Raw genomic sequence first — 22,384 nt, 5'->3', positions numbered from 1 at the left:
TCCCTGCAGAGCTGTATGATCAGTGCCACCACCTTGTCCCTGCAGAGCTGTATGATCAGTGCCACCACCTTGTCCTTGCAGAGCTGTATGATCAGTGCCACCACCTTGTGCCTGCAGAGCTGTATGATCAGTGCCACCACCTTGTCCTTGCAGAGCTGTATGATCAGTGCCACCACCTTGTCCTTGCAGAGCTGTATGATCAGTGTCACCACCTTGTCCTTGCAGAGCTGTATGATCAGTGCCACCACATGTATAACTGCCTCGTGTGGCTCCGTGTCCTGTACCTCTCATCAGGGGACATGTGGCTGCACTCAGCGGCTCATAGTGCGCGGTATATCGGGGATACAGGGGAGCTGTATATAGAGACAGATGTTCTCGCTCTCCACAAATAGACTCCCGTCCTCTCCCGGAGCGCTGGGTCCTAGAGCCGCTTTCTCCATTATTCAGCTATTAACCCATTCAGTGCGCACCCTTTGCTCTCCAGATCGGTTGATGCTTCTGATCGATGTTAATCTCCCAGATTGATGTATTTCCAGGTCTGGATCTCATTGTCATTAATGGTAACAGATCCGGGTTCTCCTGTGGGTGGAGCCGGGGTTCTTCTTAGTGCTGATTGGCTGATCGCTGAAGTTGAATCTCCCGCTCTTTGGCTGATGGCTTCTCCGCTCTTTGTATCGTCTGTACATCGCGCGGTGTCCGGTCTGCGGCTCTCGGACGATCCGCTCGTGTTCATTGATCGGCGGCCGCTCTTCTCCCCCCCAGGGGTCTGATCCCCGGATTAGTGGCGCAGTATCCGCTCTATAATACCGGCTGCGGGGAGGAGCGGGATGTGATCGGCTTCATCCACCTTCACATGTGGATTATAGAGGACGAGGACTCCGGGGAGGCGGCGGATGAAGGGGGTAGTAGTGAGGAGCAGCCGGCCACCAATAGGGGACGCTGTAGGTGATCGGTGGCGGCGCCTCCTCACTGTCTGCAGGCGGATTCCTGGGGATAAGATTCCGTCCAGTGAAGTTCTCCGCTTATAACGACGTCTCGCTGCTTCATCCTGTGCAAACTACAACCTGACACAGAGCAGAATATTCAGCATTTTCTTCTGCTCCAAGTCCCAGATCCTGTCCCCCTTCATGGAGTCACTGGTGCAGATCGGGAGCGATGGATGTAACAAGTCCCCGGGCAGCTCCATCCCCGAGAAGAGAGAAAGTGTCTCATATACAAAATCATCCAGAAAATCCACAGCGGAATAGAATTATTAGAAAAATTATTAATACAATTATTATCACGTTTTCTATTGGGTGAGAAACTCATGTGACCAATGGAACTGTATTAAGCTCCGCCTCCTGCAGCTCATTGGTGATTCCCCGAGTCTCTTCTCTATTGGCAGCTTCAGATCCGTCCAATGACAGGAGAGGAGGGCGGGGCAGCAGAGTATATAAGGCGCAGAACACGTCCCGTTTCCACACTCTTCTGTCTTCGTTGTTCTCTGCATTGATCGTCACCATGTCTGGACGCGGCAAACAAGGAGGAAAGGTCCGCGCTAAAGCCAAGACCCGCTCATCCCGGGCAGGACTGCAGTTCCCGGTCGGTCGTGTGCACAGACTTCTCCGCAAGGGCAACTACGCCGAGAGGGTGGGCGCCGGCGCTCCGGTCTATCTGGCTGCTGTGCTGGAGTATCTGACCGCTGAGATCCTGGAATTGGCCGGTAATGCCGCCCGGGACAACAAGAAGACCCGCATCATCCCCCGCCACCTGCAGCTGGCCGTGCGCAATGACGAGGAGCTGAACAGGCTGCTGGGTGGGGTGACCATCGCCCAGGGGGGCGTCCTGCCCAACATTCAGGCCGTGCTGCTGCCCAAGAAGACCGAGAGCAGCAAGTCGCCAAGCAAAGCGAGCAAGAGCAAGTGAGCGCTGCAGCCGATCCTGTATCATCCACACAACCAAAGGCTCTTCTAAGAGCCACCCACACCGTCACCACAAGAGCCGGCGCCGCTTATCTCGGGGGTGTCCTCACATGGGGCTGATGTTACCCCACAGTGTATAGGGGCACACATGTCCACGGGGGATTGTATGAGGACAGACACAGGATTACCTGCACTGACACATTGTAACGCCACAAACTGCACGGGATACTAGTGCAAGGAGATGAATGGGTTAATGCTTGGTCACATAAATCCTCACATCCGTGTGGGGGGAGAGGAGTCGGCGGATGTTCACGGGAAATGTCCCTCAATGTCTGATACTCCGGCCCCTGATTCTCCGCTGTGGAGGGCAGAGCTGCAGCCGACCGGATTGTGATCTCCGCAGTGACCGGGATATATATAAAGTGTGAGCCCCCCACACAGCCTCCATATATACAGTATAAGCCCCCCATATAGCCTCCCTATATACAGTGTGAGCCCTCCACACAACCCCCGACGGATCCTGTGATATATACAACCCCTGGCAAAAATGATGGTCTCTGCTCATTGTCTGATCACAGGATATATAAGACCTCACAGTGCATGTCAGACCAAATGAGAATCTGGAGCTCAAAGGAACTGCCCAAGGAGCTCAGAGACAGAATTGTGGCAAGGCACAGATCTGGCCAAGGTTACAAAAGAATTTCTGCATTACTGAAGGTTCCTAAGAGCACAGTGGCCTCCATAATCCTTAAATGGAAGAAGTTTGGGACCACCAGAAATCTTCCTAGACCTAGAAATTTTTAGAATTTACCAAATAGCTGCAATGAAACAAAGAGTAAAAAATTAAAAGGGGTCTGAATACTTTCCGTACCCACTGCATATATGAAGGCTATGTGGGAGGCTCATCTATCTACTATATAATTGCGTGCGTGCGTGCGTCCGTCCGTCCAGGAAATCCCGCGTCGCTCACCACAAGAGCCGGCGCCGCTGATCTCGGGGGTGTCCTCACATGGGGCTGATGTTACCCCACACAGTGTATAGGGGCACACATGTCCACAGGGGATTGTAAAAGGACAAAACACAGGATCACCTGCACTAACACATTGTAACGCCACAAACTGCACGGGATACTAGTGCGAGGAGATGAATGGGTTAATCAATCATATATGAAGCCGCAGATCCGTGTGGGGGAGAGGAGTCAGCGGATGTTCACGGGAAATGTCCCTCATTAGTGTCTGATACTCCGGCCCCTGATTCTCTGCTGTGGAGACTGATGTAATGGATTCTGGAGTATCGGAGTGTGAGCCCCACACATAGCCTCCATGTATACAGTGTGAGCCCCTCACACAACCTCCATGTATACAGTATGAGCCCCCCACATGTCACCACGTCTGCTCTCACAATACGGCCCGGCTCTCCACCAATGTATTCGCAGCTGTTTGCATGGATGCAGATAGTGGTGGCGGGGGGTAGGGCATGGAGGGGCCCATGTGCCCATGTTTCAGCCCTTTGGCTCCCTCGGTCTGCGGTCCGGACTGGAATAGCCCGAAGACCAGATATGGCTATGATAATAAACATGGTGGCCATGTTAACCCCTTCATGACCAGATCTTTTTGCGTTTTCGTTTTTCGCTCCCTTTGTTCCCAGAGCAGTAACTTCTTTAATTTCTGTCAATATGGCCGTGTGAGGGATTATTCTCTGCGGGACAAGTTGTAAACATCACTGGTTTAACCATATCGTGTACTGGAGAACGGGGAAAAAATTTCAAGTGTAGTGAAATTGCAAAAAAAAAAGTGCAAAACCAGTTTTTTTTTTACTATGTTCACTGAATGCTAAAACTGAGCTGCCATTATTATTCTCCAGGTCATTACGAGTTCGTAGACACCAAACATGTCTAGGTTATTTTTTTATCTAAGTGGTGAAAAAAGATCCAAAGTTTGCTTAAAAAAAGTCTCTATTTTTCGGGATCTGGGGTCGGGTGAGGGCTTTTTTTTTGCTTGTCGAGCTGACGTTTTTATTGATACTATTTTGGTGTAGATGTTTTGATCGCCCGTTAATGTATTTTATTGCAAGGTTGCAGCGACCAAAAACGTAATCCTGGCGTTTATATTTTTTTTCTCGTTACGCTGTTTACCGATCAGATTAATTATTTTTTTATATTGATAGACCGGGCGATTCTGAAGGCGGCGATACCAAATATGTGTATGTGTGATTTTTGATTTATTTTGAATGGGGCGAAAGGGGGGTGATTTCGCACAATTGAGACACAATTGCCAGAAAGTCAGGAGGAGGACCAGGGTGTGGAAGTGGTAGACGAGGTGGTGGATGATATAGTAACTGACCCAACCTGGCAGGAGGACAGCAGCACACAGGGGGAGGGAGGCAGAGCACCCCAACAGGCAGGAAGAAGCAGTGTGGTGGCCGCAGACAGAAGGCAGGCAACCGTTCCCCGTAACACCAACCCCCAGCAGGGGTGGCCAAATGACCAGCCTGACCACCACCAGCATGATCAGCAAAGCACCCGAATAAGATGCTTTAGTCCAGGTCTGGGGGGAGATCCCACAGGAGACCATTCACAACCTCATCTGGAGCATGCCCAGGCGTTGTAGGGAGGTCATACAGGCACGTGGAGGCCACACATAATACTCAGCCTCATCAGGAGCATGCCCAGGCATTGTAGGGAGGTGATACAGGCACGTGGAGGCCACACACAATACTCAGCCTCATCAGGAGCATGCCCAGGCGTTGTAGGGAGGTCATACAGGCACGTGGAGGCCACACACAATACTCAGTCTCATAAGGAACATGCCCAGGCGTTGTAGGGAGGCCATACAGGCACGTGGAGGCCACACACAATACTCAGCCTCATCAGGAGCATGCCCATGCATTGTAGGGAGGTCATACAGGCACGTGGAGGTCACACACAATGCTCAGCCTCATCAGGAGCATGCCCAGGCGTTGTAGGGAGGTCATACAGGCACATGGAGGCCACACACAATACTTAGCCTCATCAGGAGCATGCCCAGGCATTGTAGGGAGGTCATACAGGCACGTGGAGGCCACACACAATACTCAGCCTCATCAGGAGCATGCCCAGGAGTTGTAGGGAGGTTATACAGGCACGTGGAGGACACACACAATACTCAGCCTCATCAGGAGCATGCCCAGGAGTTGTAGGGAGGTCATACAGGCACGTGGAGGCCACACACAATACCCAGCCTCATCAGGAGCATGTCCAGGCGTTGTAGGGAGGTCATACAGGCACGTGGAGGACACACACAATACTCAGCCTCATCAGGAGCATGCCCAGGCGTTGTAGGGAGGTCATACAGGCACGTGGAGGCCACACACAATACTCAGCCTCATCAGAAGCATGCCCAGGCGTTGTAGGGAGGTCATACAGGCACGTGGAGGCCAGCGACCAATCAGCGATTTTTAACACAAATGTCCGGACCTTTGTAACACCATGCGGATACTGTGGGGACATCAGCGGCTAGGATGTGAAGGGAGGACCGGGGAGCGCTGACATCCATGCGGCTAGGGTGTGAAGGGAGGCATGGATCGCGGTCCCCAGTGCACTAATACACTACTGACCCCTGTAACAAGATCGCGGACCCCAGTGCACTAATACACTACTGACCCCTGTAACAAGATCGCGGACCCCAGTGCACTAATACACTACTGACCGCTGTAACAAGATCGCGGACCCCAGTGCACTAATACACTACTGACCGCTGTAACAAGATCGCGGACCCCAGTGCACTAATACACTACTGACCCCTGTAACAAGATCGCGGACTGCCAGTGATCATCAGCGACTGCGGGGAGTGAGGAGGAGAAGCAGAGAATCAGCTCATTTGTGGGAGGATTTGGTGGCTCATCTACGGGACGGAGTTCAGCGTCGATGAAGCCGGGAGATGAGCGCCGCGAGGTGCTCATCTCCCGGCCGGTAACAGCAGAAGGACCTCGACCGCCGGACCCATCTGCGGGACGGAGATACAGCCGGGAGATGACTGGCGCGAGGCGCTCATCTCCCGGCTGGTAGCAGCGGAAGGACCGCCGGCGTCGCTGACCTCCATGCGGAAGGGAGGACCGGGGAGCCGCACTGCGGGTCGGAATACTTCTGCTGCGAGTGTAGCACCCCGAGGGCTCGGCTGCTACAGGGGTATTGCACCTCAAACCAGAGGTGTGATATTCCACTCCCGGGTAAGGATGGAGTGTGGACCAGGACTCGGTAAGCTGCATGCACCACACTCACCCCATTTCCGAGGGACAGCTCAACGGTGCTCCCACTAGACAGAAGTGCAGGCACGACAGCATCTGTTCCTGGCTGGAGTGGGGAGGGGGTGGAATACCCAGTGGTGTAGGAGCAGATAGGGGTGGGTCTCTGGGCATAGGTAAGAGCCCATTGGTTGCTAGTCACCTGGGCTCGGGTGTCAGAAGGAGGTATATAAGGTGGGCACCATCTTAGAACAGAGTTCAGTCCGGTTCAGTTCAGAGTGGAGGAGAAGAAGACAGGAGTTCAGCCAGAGAGGGCTGACAGGGAGCTGTGGCTCAGTCTGGGCCCAGCTCCAGAGGCAGGCCTGGAGTGAGGCCAGAAACAGCAGAAAGAGAGAGGAGAAGGAGCGGAAAGGATAGTAAGAAAGGAACTGGAACAGAGGAGAAAGGAAGCAAGGAACACAGAGAAAGGCCCAGAGACACGAGGACCGAAGGAACCCCATATGCCCAGAGGAGATACAGGGTGAAGGGTTGGCAGAACAGGGTACCGGAACCCAAATTGGTGGAGGCAACAGGTTCCTCAGCCAAAGACCGGAGGTTGTTACCACATCTTGGTTCGACCCCTCACTACATCCACCAGAAAGGCATACCGTATAGGGTCAGGGAAACTGGGAGAGGTTTCGCCAACAGAAGGCCCGAGGAAGCTGGACAAAGGTGGGTCACTGGTGGGGACGGCCAGAGAAAGGTAGACAAGGGAGCTCTGAACCACACTCTGGAATTACCTGGGAGTTGACCGAGTCCCTTTCCTGGTGGACGCAGCACGGCTCGGGCAGTCATCGCCTGCAGCATTGACATGAACAACAACTGTGAGTAAAGCATTGAAAACTGCAACCGCGCGTCTCTGTGGTTCCTCGCCGCACCAGCACCATTGGCACTGGGACGCTCACACCATCACTCCCATCATCATCCACATTGGCTGCCCTGGGGCAATACTTCTCCCGTGATGAGTCATCCCATGCTCGGCTGCGCAAACAACATCGGCCTCGGCGGTTTGCAGCGCGGCGGCGGTCCCTGCTGACCGCGATCCACGGGTGGTGTGGTCGGACATTTGCTATACATCGGGACTGCCACTGGTTTGACCGCCCTGGGCGCGGTCCGGGTCGCCGCCACACGGAAACTACATCCCCCAGCATCTTACAGAAGGCCCGGCTCCAGGCATCCCCCTGCGCGGCACGGGCCCGGGGGGCGCGTCAACTTTGGCGTTGTCAGCAGGATCATTACCAACCCGCCACAAGCGCGTATTGCGTGCCTGAAGAAAACTGCACATGTACCTTAAAAAGAAGTCTCCCGCCATTTCCAGAAGATTCCCGTCGTCCGGAGTCGCTTCCCGCCATCCGGAACCGATTCCCGCCATCGGACGCCATCTTGGACCGTTTCCCGCTGTCTTCATCCGTTTTTCCCGCCCTGGCAGAGCGGACGCCATTATGTGCGCACCAAAAGACAGCAGGAAGCCACCTCCCATCGTGGGCCAGGTCCCAGAATGGCGCCAAAGAAGGAGCCCGTCCCCACCAGCCATGAGTGCAGCAGTGGAGATGTCCATCAACATGGCGGGGCTGCCCCTGAGGGTGATTGTCAGCAGATGCCCCCAAGACCAACCCCCATGGGGGCGGATAGGAAAGAAAACTGAGGGGCTGGGTGCGGCCTTGATCAGTCTGGACCTGCTGCACCCGGAGATGGAAGGAGCAGAGAACTCCACCAGCACCCTGGCCCGCAGCCTGCTGCAAGCTGAGCCACCCTGCAGCCTGACTGAGTTGCTGGCCCAGCTGCCTAGAGACCCGGACAGTGCGCGCGCAGCGCTGGAAGACCTAAACAGAAGAATGGTCCGGGCGCAGCGGGATGTGTTTGCCGGGTGGAAGGAGGAGATGACCCGGCAGCACGAAGGCAGCCAGCGGAGGACCCCGCCGGGACCGGCTGCTGCAGACGACGCCGCGGAGGAGGCCATGGAGACCGAGGCAGGTAATGGGGACGCCACCACCCCAAGCCCTGGGAACACCAGCCTGCCCTCACCCTCCGTTGCGGGACCCAAAGCCCCGGGGACCGTCCCTGACACCACGCCTCCACCGCCGCCAGCTAGGCCTCAGGCAGCGAGAACCGTCATCATGCCCCGCCCCGCGCTGTGCCCTCTGAACCCGGGCGCCGTAACGCGGAAGACGTCACAGGCCAGGACGCAAGGCCCAGCACACCCGGGCGCCGCTGCCTCACCAGCGCCCCCTACCTTGGCGGTGCCACCCCCGGGCGCGACCAACAAGCGACCACCGGCCTGGTCGCAAGGCCGAGTGCCCCCGGGCGCTGCCACACGTCCGAAGCCCGCGGTGCCGCCCCTGGGTGCGGACCTGTACGCCCAACATACCAGCCCGAACGGGCTGCCCTTTGAGTGGCCACCAGAGTTTGACAACCCCCGTCTCCGGGGAGAACAACCCCTGAGCGAGCCTCTGATCCCGGCCCCGTAGCCCGCCAACATCGCTCTACCCCCGCTGGAGGATGCCCAGTTTGCATGGGACCCCACCGGCGAGAGTCTCATGGGGTTCACCCAGGAGACCCGGGCAGAAGCAGCCCAGCGCCTGGATTGCTGCCATCAGCAGCTGACCACCTATGAAAGAGAGCGGCGGCAGAGGCGCATCAGGGAGGAGCGACTCCATGCCAGGAGCGCGGAACAGAAGAGGAGGGCCCGACAAGACACCCACGCCATCCGCGGTCCCAGAGCCACCGGGACCGTAGTCAAGTTCCAGCTAGAGCATGGCTGGGGCTTCATAAGAGACCCGGAGGCTGACACCGACGTCTTCGTCACTAGAAGGGACGTTGAAAGCCACCTGCCAGAGGGACATCACGGCCGTGACCTGTACCCCGGTGACGTGGTCACCTACACCCGGCACAAGGGCGCAAAGGGACTGTACGCCCTCCACGTTCACCGGCTCACGGAGGAGGAACTGCAGTACTGCCCAGACACGGAGTACACTGAGGGTCCGGACCGACCAGAAGATTACCCGGAAGAGCAAGGAGCATCAGGAGGACACCGTTACCAGTGAACGGTAAAGTGGAACTGTACATAGTTACCCGTACGGGTACCAGAACTGTTACAAGAACTGTTATGAGAACTGTTGCTGATTTAAGTGTGGTCCCCGTTGGGACTAGTCTGGAATAGTTTAAGGACTGTTACCCGTGTGCAAGTTAACCCCCCTAATCCCTAACCAGGCTGAGGACTGTGAACAGCCATTCCCCTATCCTCACTGGCCGAGGACTGAGAGCGGCCAATCCCTTGTAAGTGGTTGCGCTTCTTAGGGCGCCCCCTACTGGTTTTATAAAAGAACTGCAACGTCTACCTCAAGGCAGATTAAATGGACTGTTGCACCTTTTCCTGGTCGCAAGTTGCACAGCGGCCAGAGCTCAAGAATGTTCTACTTGAAAAAGTTTTATATTGAAAAGTTTTATATGCTGCTAGAATAATAATGCAAATGTTTCATGTGATGTTTTATATGCTAAAAGAGTTCCGGTAGTTTTGACCATAGCTAGTGACAGAAGAATGTTAAAGAAAAGAAAAAGAGTACCAGCAACGTTAAAAGAGAAAAGTACCTCCCATAAAGGGATGGGTTTATAGTTATTGTCTTATATACGAATGCATTCTAAAAATTTGTATGTTTAAATTGTTTTGCTCTGTTCCAGCCCGAGGACGTGCTGTGATTTACCAGGGGGGAATGTAGAACCCCGAGGGCTCGGCAGCTACAGGGGTATTGCACCTCAAACCAGAGGTGTGATATTCCACTCCCGGGTAGGGATGGAGTGTGGACCAGGGCTCAGTAGGCTGCATGCACCACACACACCCCATTTCCGAGGGACAGCTCAACGGTGCTCCCACTAGACAGAAGTGCAGGCACGACAGCATCTGTTCCTGGCTGGAGTGGGGAGGGGGTGGAATACCCAGTGGTGTAGGAGCAGATAGGGGTGGGTCTCTGGGCATAGGTAGGAGCCCATTGGTTGCTAGTCACCTGGGCTTGGGTGTCAGAAGGAGGTATATAAGGTGGGCACCATCTTAGAACAGAGTTCAGTCCGGTTCAGTTCAGAGAGGAGGAGAAGAAGACAGGAGTTCAGCCAGAGAGGGCTGACAGGGAGCTGTGGCTCAGTCTGGGCCCAGCTCCAGAGGCAGGCCTGGAGTGAGGCCAGAAACAGCAGAAAGAGAGAGGAGAAGGAGCGGAAAGGAAAGTAAGAAAGGAACTGGAACAGAGGAGAAAGGAAGCAAGGAACACAGAGAAAGGCCCAAAGACACGAGGACCGAAGGAACCCCATATGCCCAGAGGAGATACAGGGTGAAGGGTTGGCAGAACAGGGTACCGGAACCCAAATTGGTGGAGGCAACAGGTTCCTCAGCCAAAGACCGGAGGTTGTTACCACATCTTGGTGCGACCCCTCACTACATCCACCAGAAAGGCATACCGTATAGGGTCAGGGAAACCGGGAGAGGTTTCGCCAACAGAAGGCCCGAGGAAGCTGGACAAAGGTGGGTCACTGGTGGGGACGGCCAGAGAAAGGTAGACAAGGGAGCTCTGAACCACACTCTGGAATTACCTGGGAGTTGACCGAGTCCCTTGCCTGGTGGACGGAGCACGGCTCGGGCAGTCATCGCCTGCAGCATTGACATGAACAACAACTGTGAGTAAAGCATTGAAAACTGCAACCGCGCGTCTCTGTGGTTCCTCGCCGCACCAGCACCATTGGCACTGGGATGCTCACACCATCACTCCCATCATCATCCACATTGGCTGCCCTGGGGCAATACTTCTCCCGTGGGGAGTCATCCCATGCTCGGCTGCGCAAACAACATCGGCCTCGGCGGTCTGCAGCGCGGCGGCGGTTCCCGCTGACCGCGATCCATGGGTGGCGTGGTCGGACATTTGCTATACATCGGGACTGCCACTGGTTTGACCGCCCTGGGCGCGGGCCGGGTCGCCGCCACACGGAGACTACAGCCCCCAGCATCTTACAGAAGGCCCGGGTCCGGGCATCCCCCCGCGCGGCACGGGCCCGGGGGGCGCGTCACGAGCGCCTGCTCATGTCCCGGGTTCTCGCTGCGGAAGTACCCGCCCAAGCAGCGCCGCTCCCCGGTCCTCAACAAGACGATTCGATGATTGGTCGCGGTCTTCGGACCCGACCAATCACTGATCTTAACGCAAAAGTTAAACACTACTTTGCTGATTGGTCGCGGACGGTGCCCGCGACCAATCACCGATTTGGGCGGCAAATTTAAATATCGGCCGCTACCAATTGCCGATCTTGGCTCCACATTTAAACACCGCTGTGCTGATTGGTCGCCGACGCTGGGCGTGACCAATCACCGATTTTGTCATCACATTTAAATAGCGTCCACGACCAATCAGCACAGCTGTGTTTAAATGTGGAGCCAAGATCGGTGATTGGTCGCGGACGATATTTAAATTTGGCGCCCAAATCGGTGATTGGTCGCGGGCCACTTTTGCGGCAAGATCAGTGATTGGTCGCGGGCCAAGACCGCGACCAATCACCAATTTGTGCGGCACATTTAAATAGCGGCCGCGACCAATTGGATGTCAGCGCCGCTCCCCGGTCCTCCCTTCACACCCTAGCCGCATGGATATCAGCAGCGCTGCCTGTGTGGATACTTCCGCTGCGAGAACCCGGGACATGAGCGGGCGCTCGCAGCAGAAGTATCCCAACCCGCAGCGCCGCTCCCTGGTCCTCCCTTCACACCCTAGCCGCTGATGTCCCCACAGTATCCGCATGGTGTTACAAAGATCCGGACATTTGTGTTAAAAATCGCTGATTGGTCGCTGACGCTGCCCGCGACCAATCACCGATTTGGCCGCCACATTTAAATATCGCCCGCGACCAATCACCGATCTTGCCGCCACATTTAAACACTGCTGTGCTGATTGGTCGCGGACGCCAGCCGCAACCAATCAGTGAGCTTGACACCAAATTTAAACAATGCTCTGCTGATTGGTCGCGGACGCCAGCCGTGACCAATCAGCGAGCTTGGCGCCAAATTTAAACAACGCTCTGCTGATTGGTCGCGGACGCCAGATGCAACCAATCAGCGAGATTGTCGCCAAATTTAAACAACGCTCTGCTGATTGGTCGCGGATGACAGCCGACCGCGACCAATCAGCAAGATTAGCGCCAAATTTAAACAACGCTCTGCTGATTGGTCGCGGCCGCCAACCGACCGCGACCAATCAGCGAGATTGGCGCCTAATTTAAACAGCGCTATGATCTCCTGACGGCAAGTGTGAACGGAGAACCGAGGAGCTTCGCCGCCAGTCGGGATGCTTCTGCTGCGAGCAGCCGCTCATCTCCCAGCTGCTCGCAGCGGAAGTACCAGCACAGGCAGCGCCGCTCCCCGGTCCTCACTAATACGACGCTGATTGGTGGCGGCCGCCGGCCCCGACCAATCATCGATATGGGCGGCGGCAAATTTAAACCCCGCTCTGCTGATTCGTCGCGGTGGCCGGCCCCGACCAATAAGCGATTTTGGTGGCAATTTAAAACACCGCTCTGCTGATTGGTCGCGGACGCCAGCCGCGACCAATCAGCGAGATTGGCGCCAAATTTAAACAACGCTCTGCTGATTGGTCTCGGTGGCCGTCCGCAACCAATCAGCGATATTGGCGCCATATTTAAACACCGCTCTGCTCATTGGTCGCGGTTACCGGTCACGAATAACCAGCATTATTGGCGACAAATTTAAACACCGCTCTGCTGATTGGTCGCGGCCGTGACCAATCACCATTATTTGCGCCAAATTTAAATACCGCTCTGCTGATTGGTCGCGAACGCCGGCCGCAAACAATCAGCATTATTGCTGCCAAATTTAAACCCCGCTCTGCTGATGGGTCCCGTTCGCTGGCCACGACCAATCAGCATTATTGGCGCCAAATTTAAACCCCGCTTTGCTGATTAGTCGCGACCGCCGGCCGTGACCAATCTGCGATATAGGCGCCAAATTTTAACACCGCTTTGCTGATTGGTCGCGGTTGCTGGCCTCGAGCAATCAGCGATTTTGGCGCCAAATGTAAACACCGCTCTGCTGCTTGCGCCCGGTCGGCCGCATACATATTCTAGAATACCCGATGCGTTAGAATCGGGCCACCATCTAGTCTATATACATAATTGTCTTATCCCATCTGTCTGTCTGTCCAGTAAATCCCGCGTCGCTCATTGGTCCGGCAGCGGCGAATCAGCAGCGCGGGATTTCTGAAAAAAGATGGCGGCCGTTAGCGGCTCATCTGCGGGACGGACATGCAGCCGGGAGATGACCGGCGCGAGGCGCTCATCTCCCGATCCGTAGCAGCAGAAGGACCCCGTCCGCCGACGCCGCTGACCTCCATGCGGCTAGGGTGTCAAGGAAGACCGGGGAGCGGCGCTGCGGGTCAGGATACTTCTGCTGCGAGCAGCCGCTCATCTCTCGGCTTCTCACAGCGGAAGTAGCCGCACAGGCAGCGACGCTCCCAGGTCCTCACCAATACGATTCCCCTCACCGGTCCTCACCAATACGATTCGATGATTGGTCGTGGTCTCCGGCCGCGACCAATCAATGATCTTGCCGCAAAAGTTAAACACCGCTGTGCTGATTGGTTGCGGACGCTGCCCGTGACCAATCACCGATTTGGGAGCCACATTTAAATAGCGGCCACGACCAATCACCGATCTTGCAGACACATTTAAACACCGCTGTGCTGATTGGTCGTGGACGCTATTTAAATGTGGCGCCCAAATCGGTGATTGGTCGAGGGCAGCGTCCGCGAACAATCAGCACAGCGGTGTTTAAATGTGTCTGCAAGATCGGTGATTGGTCGCGGTCGCTATTTAAATGTGGCGCACAAAACGGTGATTGGTCGCGGGCAGCGTCCGCGACCCATCAGCACAGAGGTGTTTAAATGTGTCTGCAAGATTGGTGATTGGTAGCGGCCGCTATTTAAATGTGGCGCCCAAATCGGTGATTGGTCGCGGGCAGCGTCCGCGACCAATCAGCACAGTGGTGTTTAAATGTGTCTGCAAGAGCGGTGATTGGTCACGGCCGCTATTTAAATGTGGCGCCCAAATCAGTGATTGGTCGCGGGCAGCGTCCGCTACCAATCAGCACAGCAGTATTTAAATGTGGCGCCAAGATCGGTGATTGGTCGCGCCCGCTATTTAAATGTGGCTCCCAAATCGGTGATTGGTCGCAGGCAGCGTTCGCGACCAATCAGCACAGCAGTGTTTAAATGTGGCGCCAAGATCGGTGATTGGTCGCGGCCACTATTTAAACGTGGCGCCTAAATCGGTAATCGGGCAGCGCCCGCGACCAATCAGCGATTTTGGACACAAATGTCCGGTCCTTAGTAACACCATGCGACTACTGTCGGGAGATCAGCGGCTAGCGTGTCAAGGGAGGACCGGGGAGCGGCGCTGCGGATCTGGATACTTCTGCTGCGAGCAGTCGCTCATCTCCCGGCTTCTCGCAGCGGAAGTAACCGCACAGGCAGCCGCTCCCCGGTCCTCACCAATACGATTTGCTGATTGGTCGCGCCCTCCTGCCACGACCAATCAGAGATTTTAACGCTAAATTCAAACATGCTGTCCGCTCCTTAGTAACACGGTGCGCGAGATTTAAAACCCGCTTCTATGATTTGTCGCAGACGCCGCCCGCGAGCAATCACAGATTTTCACGCCAAATTTAAACACGCTCTCTGGCCAATTACCGCAACATTTCAAATAGCTACGCCACCTTCGGGAGAAGGCAGGCCTAACTCCGCCCATGTGGTCATGTGACTCACAAACTGCTCATAACGTACTGTGCAGGTTTTCTCTGTTACACTGTGCGAGGGACTTCTGTCACACTGTGCGATGGACTTCTGTCACACTGTGCGATGGACTTCTGTCAGGTTTACTGAACACGCTCTGCCAGTGACAGCGCGCTGAAGAGATACTTCTTTACGCTTCCTGTTTTATAATGGGTCGTAAGCGAAAATACGCCACGGAGGAAGACAGAAAAGCAGCAGAAGCAGCAAGAAAACGACAACGTCGAGAGCAACAGACACCACAACATACTGCCGCCAGACAAGCCCAGGATGCAGAAGCTCACAGACAATGTCGGAAACGGGAGACACCGCAACACACTACCGAAAGACAAGCCCAGGATGCGGAATCTCACAAAAAACGCAGGAAACAGGAGACACCACAACACACTGCCGCCAGACAAGCCCAGGATGCGGAATCTCACAAAAAACGCCGAGAACAGGAGACACCGCAACACACTGCCGCCAGACAAGCCCAGGATGCGGAATCTCACAAAAAACGCCGGGAACAAGAGACACCGCAACACACTGCCGCAAGACAAGCCCACGATGCAGAGTCTCAACAAAAACGCCGGGAACAGGAGACACCGCAACACACTGCCGCCAGACAAGCCAAGGATGCAGAATATCGCCAAAAACACCGGGACAGGAGACACCGCAACACATTGCCGCCAGACAAGCCCAGGATGCGGAATCTCACCAAAAACGTCGGGAACAGGAGACACCACAACACACTGCGGGCAGACAAGCCCAGGATGCGGAAGCTCACTAAAAACTTCGGAAGCAGGAATCAACACCACACACTGCCGCCAGACAAGCCCAGGATGCGGAAGCTCACAGAAAAATTCGGCAACAGGAGACACCACGACACACTGCCAGTAGACAAGCCCAGGATGCGGAAGCTCACAGAAAACTTCGGGACCAGGAGACACCACAACACATTGCCGGCAGACAAGCCCAGGATGCGGAATCTCACAGAAAATGTCGGGAACAGGAGACACCACAACACACTGTCGCCAGACAAGCCCAGGATGCAGAATCTCACAGACAATGTCGGGAACGGGAAAGACCGCAACACACTGCGGCTAGACAGGAACACGATGCGGAATACCATAGACAATGTCGGCTGAATGAATCTCCAGAATCCAGGACAAACCGAGAACAACACGATCGACAGATTTATCAAAAACGAATGCTCTACCAACTAAGGCAAACCCAGCAGAACATTCAACAACTTGCACGTTATGTAACAGACAGTGAAACTATAATTATTCAACACTACTGTGGGAAGATGAATGTAGTTTGTTCAAAATGCGACTCTTTGAATTTCATCGAGGAAAAAACATCCGACAATCAGTTTACTAAGTGCTGCCAAAAAGGAAAAGTTATGCTACCCAGATGTCACTACTCAGATCTGTTTGAGCAGTTGATGAAAGGAACACATGAACACAGTATAAATTTTATGGAAAATATCAGAAGTATCAACAGTTCTCATGCGTTTGCTTCACTTGGTGCCAACATTGCACCACCCCCTGGATTCGGACCGTATTGTTTTAAAATTCATGGCCAGATCTACCACCGCACTGGAACACTTCACCCAGAGCTAGGACAACCACCAACATTTGCACAATTATACATCTTTGATCCAAATGAGGCTACAGAACAAAGGATGAACCGAAAAGAAAATGAAAAGTGTAATGCAGAACTGATGAACATAATTGCCGTACATTTACAAACAATCAGCCCATTTGATGCCGCATATCGCATGCTAAAAGACGTCGAAGCTGAGGAGGAACAGAGAGCTATACAAAATGGAACGGAAATGCCTTCTAGAACGTCAACAAGATCCCCGATGTTACAACAAACCACGTGTAAGTGAGGTCGCAGTTGTTTTTCAAAACGATGATGGAGAGCCTCCTTTTCAAAGAGATATATTAGTCCATCTTAAGCCAGACAAAAACAACCCTTTCGTTCCTAAAACACAACGTATTAGCATTTTGCACAGCAACCTTGATGCTCTTCTGTATCCGCTATTCTTTCCAAGCAGTGATCAAGGGTGGCATGAAAACCTACACCAGCAAGGAAATTCAAGAAGAATTACACAACTACAGTACTTCAGTTTTCTTCTGTCTGTGCGAAATTACTTCAATCCTATTTTAAACGGTGGGAAACTGACACAACAGTACTTAGTCGACGCATACGTTAAAATTGAAGCTAATCGGCTCAATTTAATACGAATGAACCAAAAACAACTTAAAGTTGAAGACTACTGCATTCTTCGAGAACATTTGCTAAAACAATCCATTCAAAAAGGAATTCCAATTGGAAAAACAGTAATTCTCCCGTCGTCCTTTGAAGGTAGCCCCCGCAACATGCAACAGCGTTATCAAGATGCAATGGCAATAGTAACAAAGTATGGAAGACCTGACATTTTTTTAACAATAACCTGTAATCCTAAATGGCCGGAAATTACAGAAAATCTACAACCCTGGCAGCAAGTTGAACACAGGCCGGACTTAGTTGCACGCGTATTTCGACTAAAACTCAGCAGCCTTTTTAAAGACATCAAAAATGGGCATTTTGGAACAGTCATAGCAATGGTACATGTCATAGAGTTTCAGAAACGAGGTCTCCCACATGCGCATATACTAATTATTTTAGACGCGGATTCCAAGTTTCGCACGGAGGATGAAATTGACAACATAGTGTGGGCTGAAATTCCTAACCAAGAAAAAGTATCCTGAGCTGTATAATATTGTAATCTGTAATATGGTTCATGGTCCATACGGTGTAGCAAATCCAAAAAGTCCATGCATGGAAAATGGAAAGTGTACAAAAGGGTTTCCAAAGCAGTTGAAACAGCACATTGTTAAAGATTTGGACGGCTACCCATCCTACCAGAGACAACTGATTGATAATATTGTACACAATAAAAAGATTATAAATAACTCATGGATAGTTCCATACAACCCGTACTTATTAAAACGCTACAACTGTCACATCAACGTTGAAATCTACGCTTCAATAAAAAGTGTTAAATATCTTTTCAAGTACATCTACAAGGGGCATGACAAAGCTAACGTCGAAATACAACAAAAAACAGTCAATCACGATGAATCATCACGGTTTGTTGACTCAAGATATGTCAGTGCTCCAGAAGCTGCTTGGAGAATATTTGCGCTTCCAATGCATTCACAGTCCCATGCCATTATACGTTTAGCTATTCATTTACCAAATCAACAGCAGCTTTATTTCTTTGAAAATGCTCAAGTCGAAGATGTCTCAAAAAATTTAAGCACAACGTCAACATTAATGGAATGTTTTTTGCTGAACCAACGTGACGAAAACGCAAGGCAGTATTTGTATCGAGAGATTCCAGAGCATCACGTTTGGAATAAAACTTGGAAGCCAAGACAATGAGGACTTAGCAGAATAATTGGATGCATGTATACTGTTAGTGTCAAGGATCAACAAAGATATTGCTTTCGGCTGTTACTACTGCATGTCAAAGGAGCTAGAAGTTACGAAGATTTGAAAACAGTTAATGGAGATTGCACGAAACATTTAAAGCTGCAGCTTTGGCATTAGGACTTCTATTGGATGATACTATGTGGACGTTTACTTTAGAAGACGCAGATACCCTACATATCTAAGGACTATATTCAAATATGCTCAGGCGTAAATGTGTCTATATTAGAGACAACCTACATATGTGACACATCAACTACATTATTAAAATCGATAATGTTTATTGAATAGATATGATAAAATATACATGGAAGGATAAATAGGGAAAGGATAACACAATGAAAAGGTTACTGGCTAGGACAATACATGGAATATGATTGATACATTATATACTCAATCACTATATACCAAATAGAACAATATGTATGATACCTGTGTTTAAATGAAGTCCACAATAAAGTGCATAGTGCTAATGATGGACTCAAAGAATAGAAATAAAAAGTGCTACATCATGAATAAGTAAATATGGTAAACAGAGACAGAAGGTGCAATAACAATAAAGTTTGTACTAACCCAGATAGCCAAATGCAATGCATATGTATGTAGTTACCCTACGTATGCCTAAGAAACTTCGTGAATTGTTTGCCTATATTTGTGTCTTTGGACCGCCTACAAATCCGGCTCAACTTTGGACAAATTTCAAAGAACATTTAATTGAAGATTACTGCTTACGTCTTCACAACTAAAGTGGAAATTGTCACAATTGCGAATGTTATGCCATGCAAGATGTCCAAAATGTCCTACTACTGGATGGAAAAACGTTTTCAGACTTTAATTTGACACAACCTGCAAGTCAAGTTGCACAAATTCAAGAGTATGACGAAGCTTATGAATTATTGTTGGCAAGAGAGTAGAAAAACTCCTTAAATCAACAAAAATGGATTGCATATGACACTATTGTGAGCGCTGAAGAAAACCAAGCCGATCCAACGCCAAAATGTTTCTTTATTGACGGTCCTGGAGGCAGCGGTAAAACATACCTCTATGAAGTTTTAATGCATCACGTTAGAGGGTTAGGAAAAGTCGTACTGCCATCGGCTACAACAGGTATTGCAGCAAACCTTTTAAGAGGAGGTCGCACTATGCATTCACTCTTTGGGATACCGGTTCCAGTCAATGAAATCTCCGTTTCCAGAATAAAACAAGACACATTTGCAGGAAAACAGTTAAACAGTGCAAATCTTTTGATACTTGATGAGTGCACCATGGCACCCAAATATGCTTTGAGCTTAATTGACAGACTTCTGCGTGAAGTTATGACTGCAAATATTGCAGAAAAAAATGAAATTCCTTTTGGAGGTAAAGTTTTTGTCCTTGGCGGAGATTTTAGGCAATGCCTTCCAGTTGTACCGAATGGAACAAGAACAAATATTATCGAGTCAACCTTAAAAATGTCAGACCTTTGGAAAGATTTTAATAAACTACAACTAATTAACAACATGCGATCTTCTGACCCAGAGTACAGCAACTGGCTTCTTAAACTTGGTAATGGTGAACTTAGCAATGAATATAACCTTGGAGAAGACATTATTGAAATACCAGAAGACATGTTGTGCACTGACTGCATCGTAAGTGATGTTTTTGGACAACGCGTTGAAATAGATGTGAGCGACCAAAGCAGTGTTGAGAGGGCCTCTTCCTATGCAATTCTCTGTCCCAAGAACGATGACGTAGCTCTGCTAAATTCCCGTGTGATGGATAGAATGCCTGGAGAGTATAAATTGTACAAAAGTGATGATTCAGTGGATGTCGACAATGAAGATGAACGAGAGCATTATCCAGTTGAAATTTAAATAGTGTTACGCCATCAGGAATGCCATCCCACAGACTACAACTTAAAGTTGGAGCAATCGTAATGTTGCTTCGGAATCTAAATACAAGAAATGGTCAATGTAATGGAACTCGCCTTATTGTTACTGGACTCCATTCCCACATAATTCAATCAAGAGTGATCACTGGATCTGCAAAAGGAGACGAAGTGTTCATTCCACGCATTGATTTATGTCCTTCAGACACCGGTCTTCCATTTAGGCTTCGACGTCGACAGTTTCCAGTAAAACCAGCATTTGCCATGACAATAAACAAGTCACAAGGTCAAACTCTACACCGTGTTGGCATATATTTACCGGAGCCCGTTTTTGGACATGGACAACTCTATGTTGCATTTTCAAGAGTTAAAATGAGATTCAATGTCAAGGTGCAAGTTTTGGATACCCATTTACAAGGAAAGTTGCTTACAGATAGTCCAAAAGTAGTCACCAAAAATGTTGTGTACAAAAATATTTTAGGTTGATATTGTTAAGAAATAAATTCTAGGGTCGTACTTCTTTTGTCCGATGATTTATTGTAAAATATTGTTACATATTCATGGAATAGTTTATATATTTTGATCATCTGTTTAATAATTTTGTTCAGTTGTATTAAGTTCTATAACCAATAATAGTTAATAAAGTATTATTCTGTGTATTCATTGTATTATTGTTAAATCTTCATAGCGACATCTGCAGCATCTGCTACTAAAGTGAATGCAGATTTGTGCCTCTCCTGCACTTAGTGCCGGCGTGAAAGCAGCGAATCTACAGACAGCAGCTAATCACAGCAGTATCTGAGAGCGCGTGCTGTGCCTCACACCCTGCGAGGAGCTGCTGAAAACAGGACAGACAGCAGCTAATCACAGCAGTATCTGAGAGCGCGTGCTGTGCCTCACACCCTGCGAGGAGCTGCTGAAAACAGGACAGACAGCGCTGGAGCAGAGAAAAGGAAACAAGGGGAGGATTAGGGTTTAGTTTTTGAACTGTGCTGTAGAGATGGGGGAATGAGAAGGTCATACAAAACCAGGATAAGGGGGCCATACAAGCTAAGATGAGGAAGGCGTACAATCCAAAATAAGTCAGCCATACAAACCAGGATTAGAGGAATGACGCAGCCATACAAACCACATTGACAGACCGCGCTGTGGATGCTGGATGTGACACGATGGGGGATAACCCCGGCCAGAGCCCGTCATTCACTGTGGTGCGGGGAACAGCAGACCCCCGGCTGCAGCCGCAAATAGTGGTGATGTAAACGGAAGCAAGATCCTGCTGCAGTCGGGAGAATTACGTGCTGGCTGTGCGTCGTCAGCGATGTTGTCACAAGCAGGATTGACAACATGACGTGATGACAAAATTCATTAGGGGCCCCGAGGGGATACATTGTGAAGTTAATTAAAAGTAGTGCACAACCCATTTACACACTGCTTCGCTGCTTAGTGGCGCCCGGTCAGCCGCATGCAAATTCTAGAATACCCGATGCATTAGAATCGGGCCACCATCTAGTATATATATCTATATATATAATTGTCTTATCCCGTCTGTCTGTCTGTCTGTCTTTCTGTCTGTCTGTCTTTCTGTCTATCTGTCTGTCCAGGAAATCCCGCGTCGCTCATTGGTCTGGCAGTGGCCAATCAGCGCCGCGGGATATCTGAAAAAAGATGGCGGCCGTTAGCGGCTCATCTGCGGGACGGAGCTCAGCGGCGATGCAGCGGGGAGATGAACAGCGCTAGCAGCACTACTACCCCGACCGGCGCCGCTGACCTCCATGCGGCTAACGTCGGAAGATCAGCGGCATGGCCCGCTGATCTCCCGACAGCAAGTGTGAACGGAGGACCGGGGAGCGGCGCCGCCGGTCGGGATGCTTCTGCTGCGAGTAGCCGCTCATCTCCCGGTTTCTCGCAGCAGAAGGAGCCGCACAGGCAGCGCCGCTCCCCGGTCCTCGCTAATACGGAGCCGCACAAGCAGCGCCGCTCCCGGGCCCACACTAATACGACGCTGATTGGTCGCGGTGGCCGGCCGCGACCAATCAGCGAGATGGGCGGCAAATTTAAACGCCGCT

General features: G+C 51.5%; 1 protein-coding gene across 1 annotated transcript; it reads left to right on the top strand.

The window, feature by feature from the left end:
* Nucleotides 1–1,464: 1,464 nt before the first annotated feature.
* On the top strand, nucleotides 1,465–1,935 carry LOC141164841 (histone H2A.J-like). The gene has a single exon (XM_073650464.1). The coding sequence runs from the start codon at nucleotides 1,501–1,503 to the stop codon at nucleotides 1,903–1,905; it is 405 nt and encodes a 134-aa protein (XP_073506565.1). The 5' UTR covers nucleotides 1,465–1,500; the 3' UTR covers nucleotides 1,906–1,935.
* The last annotated feature ends 20,449 nt before the right edge of the window (nucleotides 1,936–22,384 follow it).

This window comes from Phyllobates terribilis, unplaced genomic scaffold (genome assembly GCF_046119375.1).
Source record: "Phyllobates terribilis strain yellow unplaced genomic scaffold, ASM4611937v1 Scaffold_10__3_contigs__length_209671492, whole genome shotgun sequence".
Classification (NCBI taxonomy): domain Eukaryota; kingdom Metazoa; phylum Chordata; class Amphibia; order Anura; family Dendrobatidae; genus Phyllobates; species Phyllobates terribilis.
The sequence above is the reverse complement of the archived record's forward strand: the minus strand, read 5'-3'. Positions and strand labels throughout refer to the sequence as shown.

Bases quoted from the DNA above. Each gene is read 5' to 3' on its own strand.
- LOC141164841 (XM_073650464.1), top strand. From the start codon at position 1,501: ATGTCTGGACGCGGCAAACAAGGAGGAAAGGTCCGCGCTAAAGCCAAG.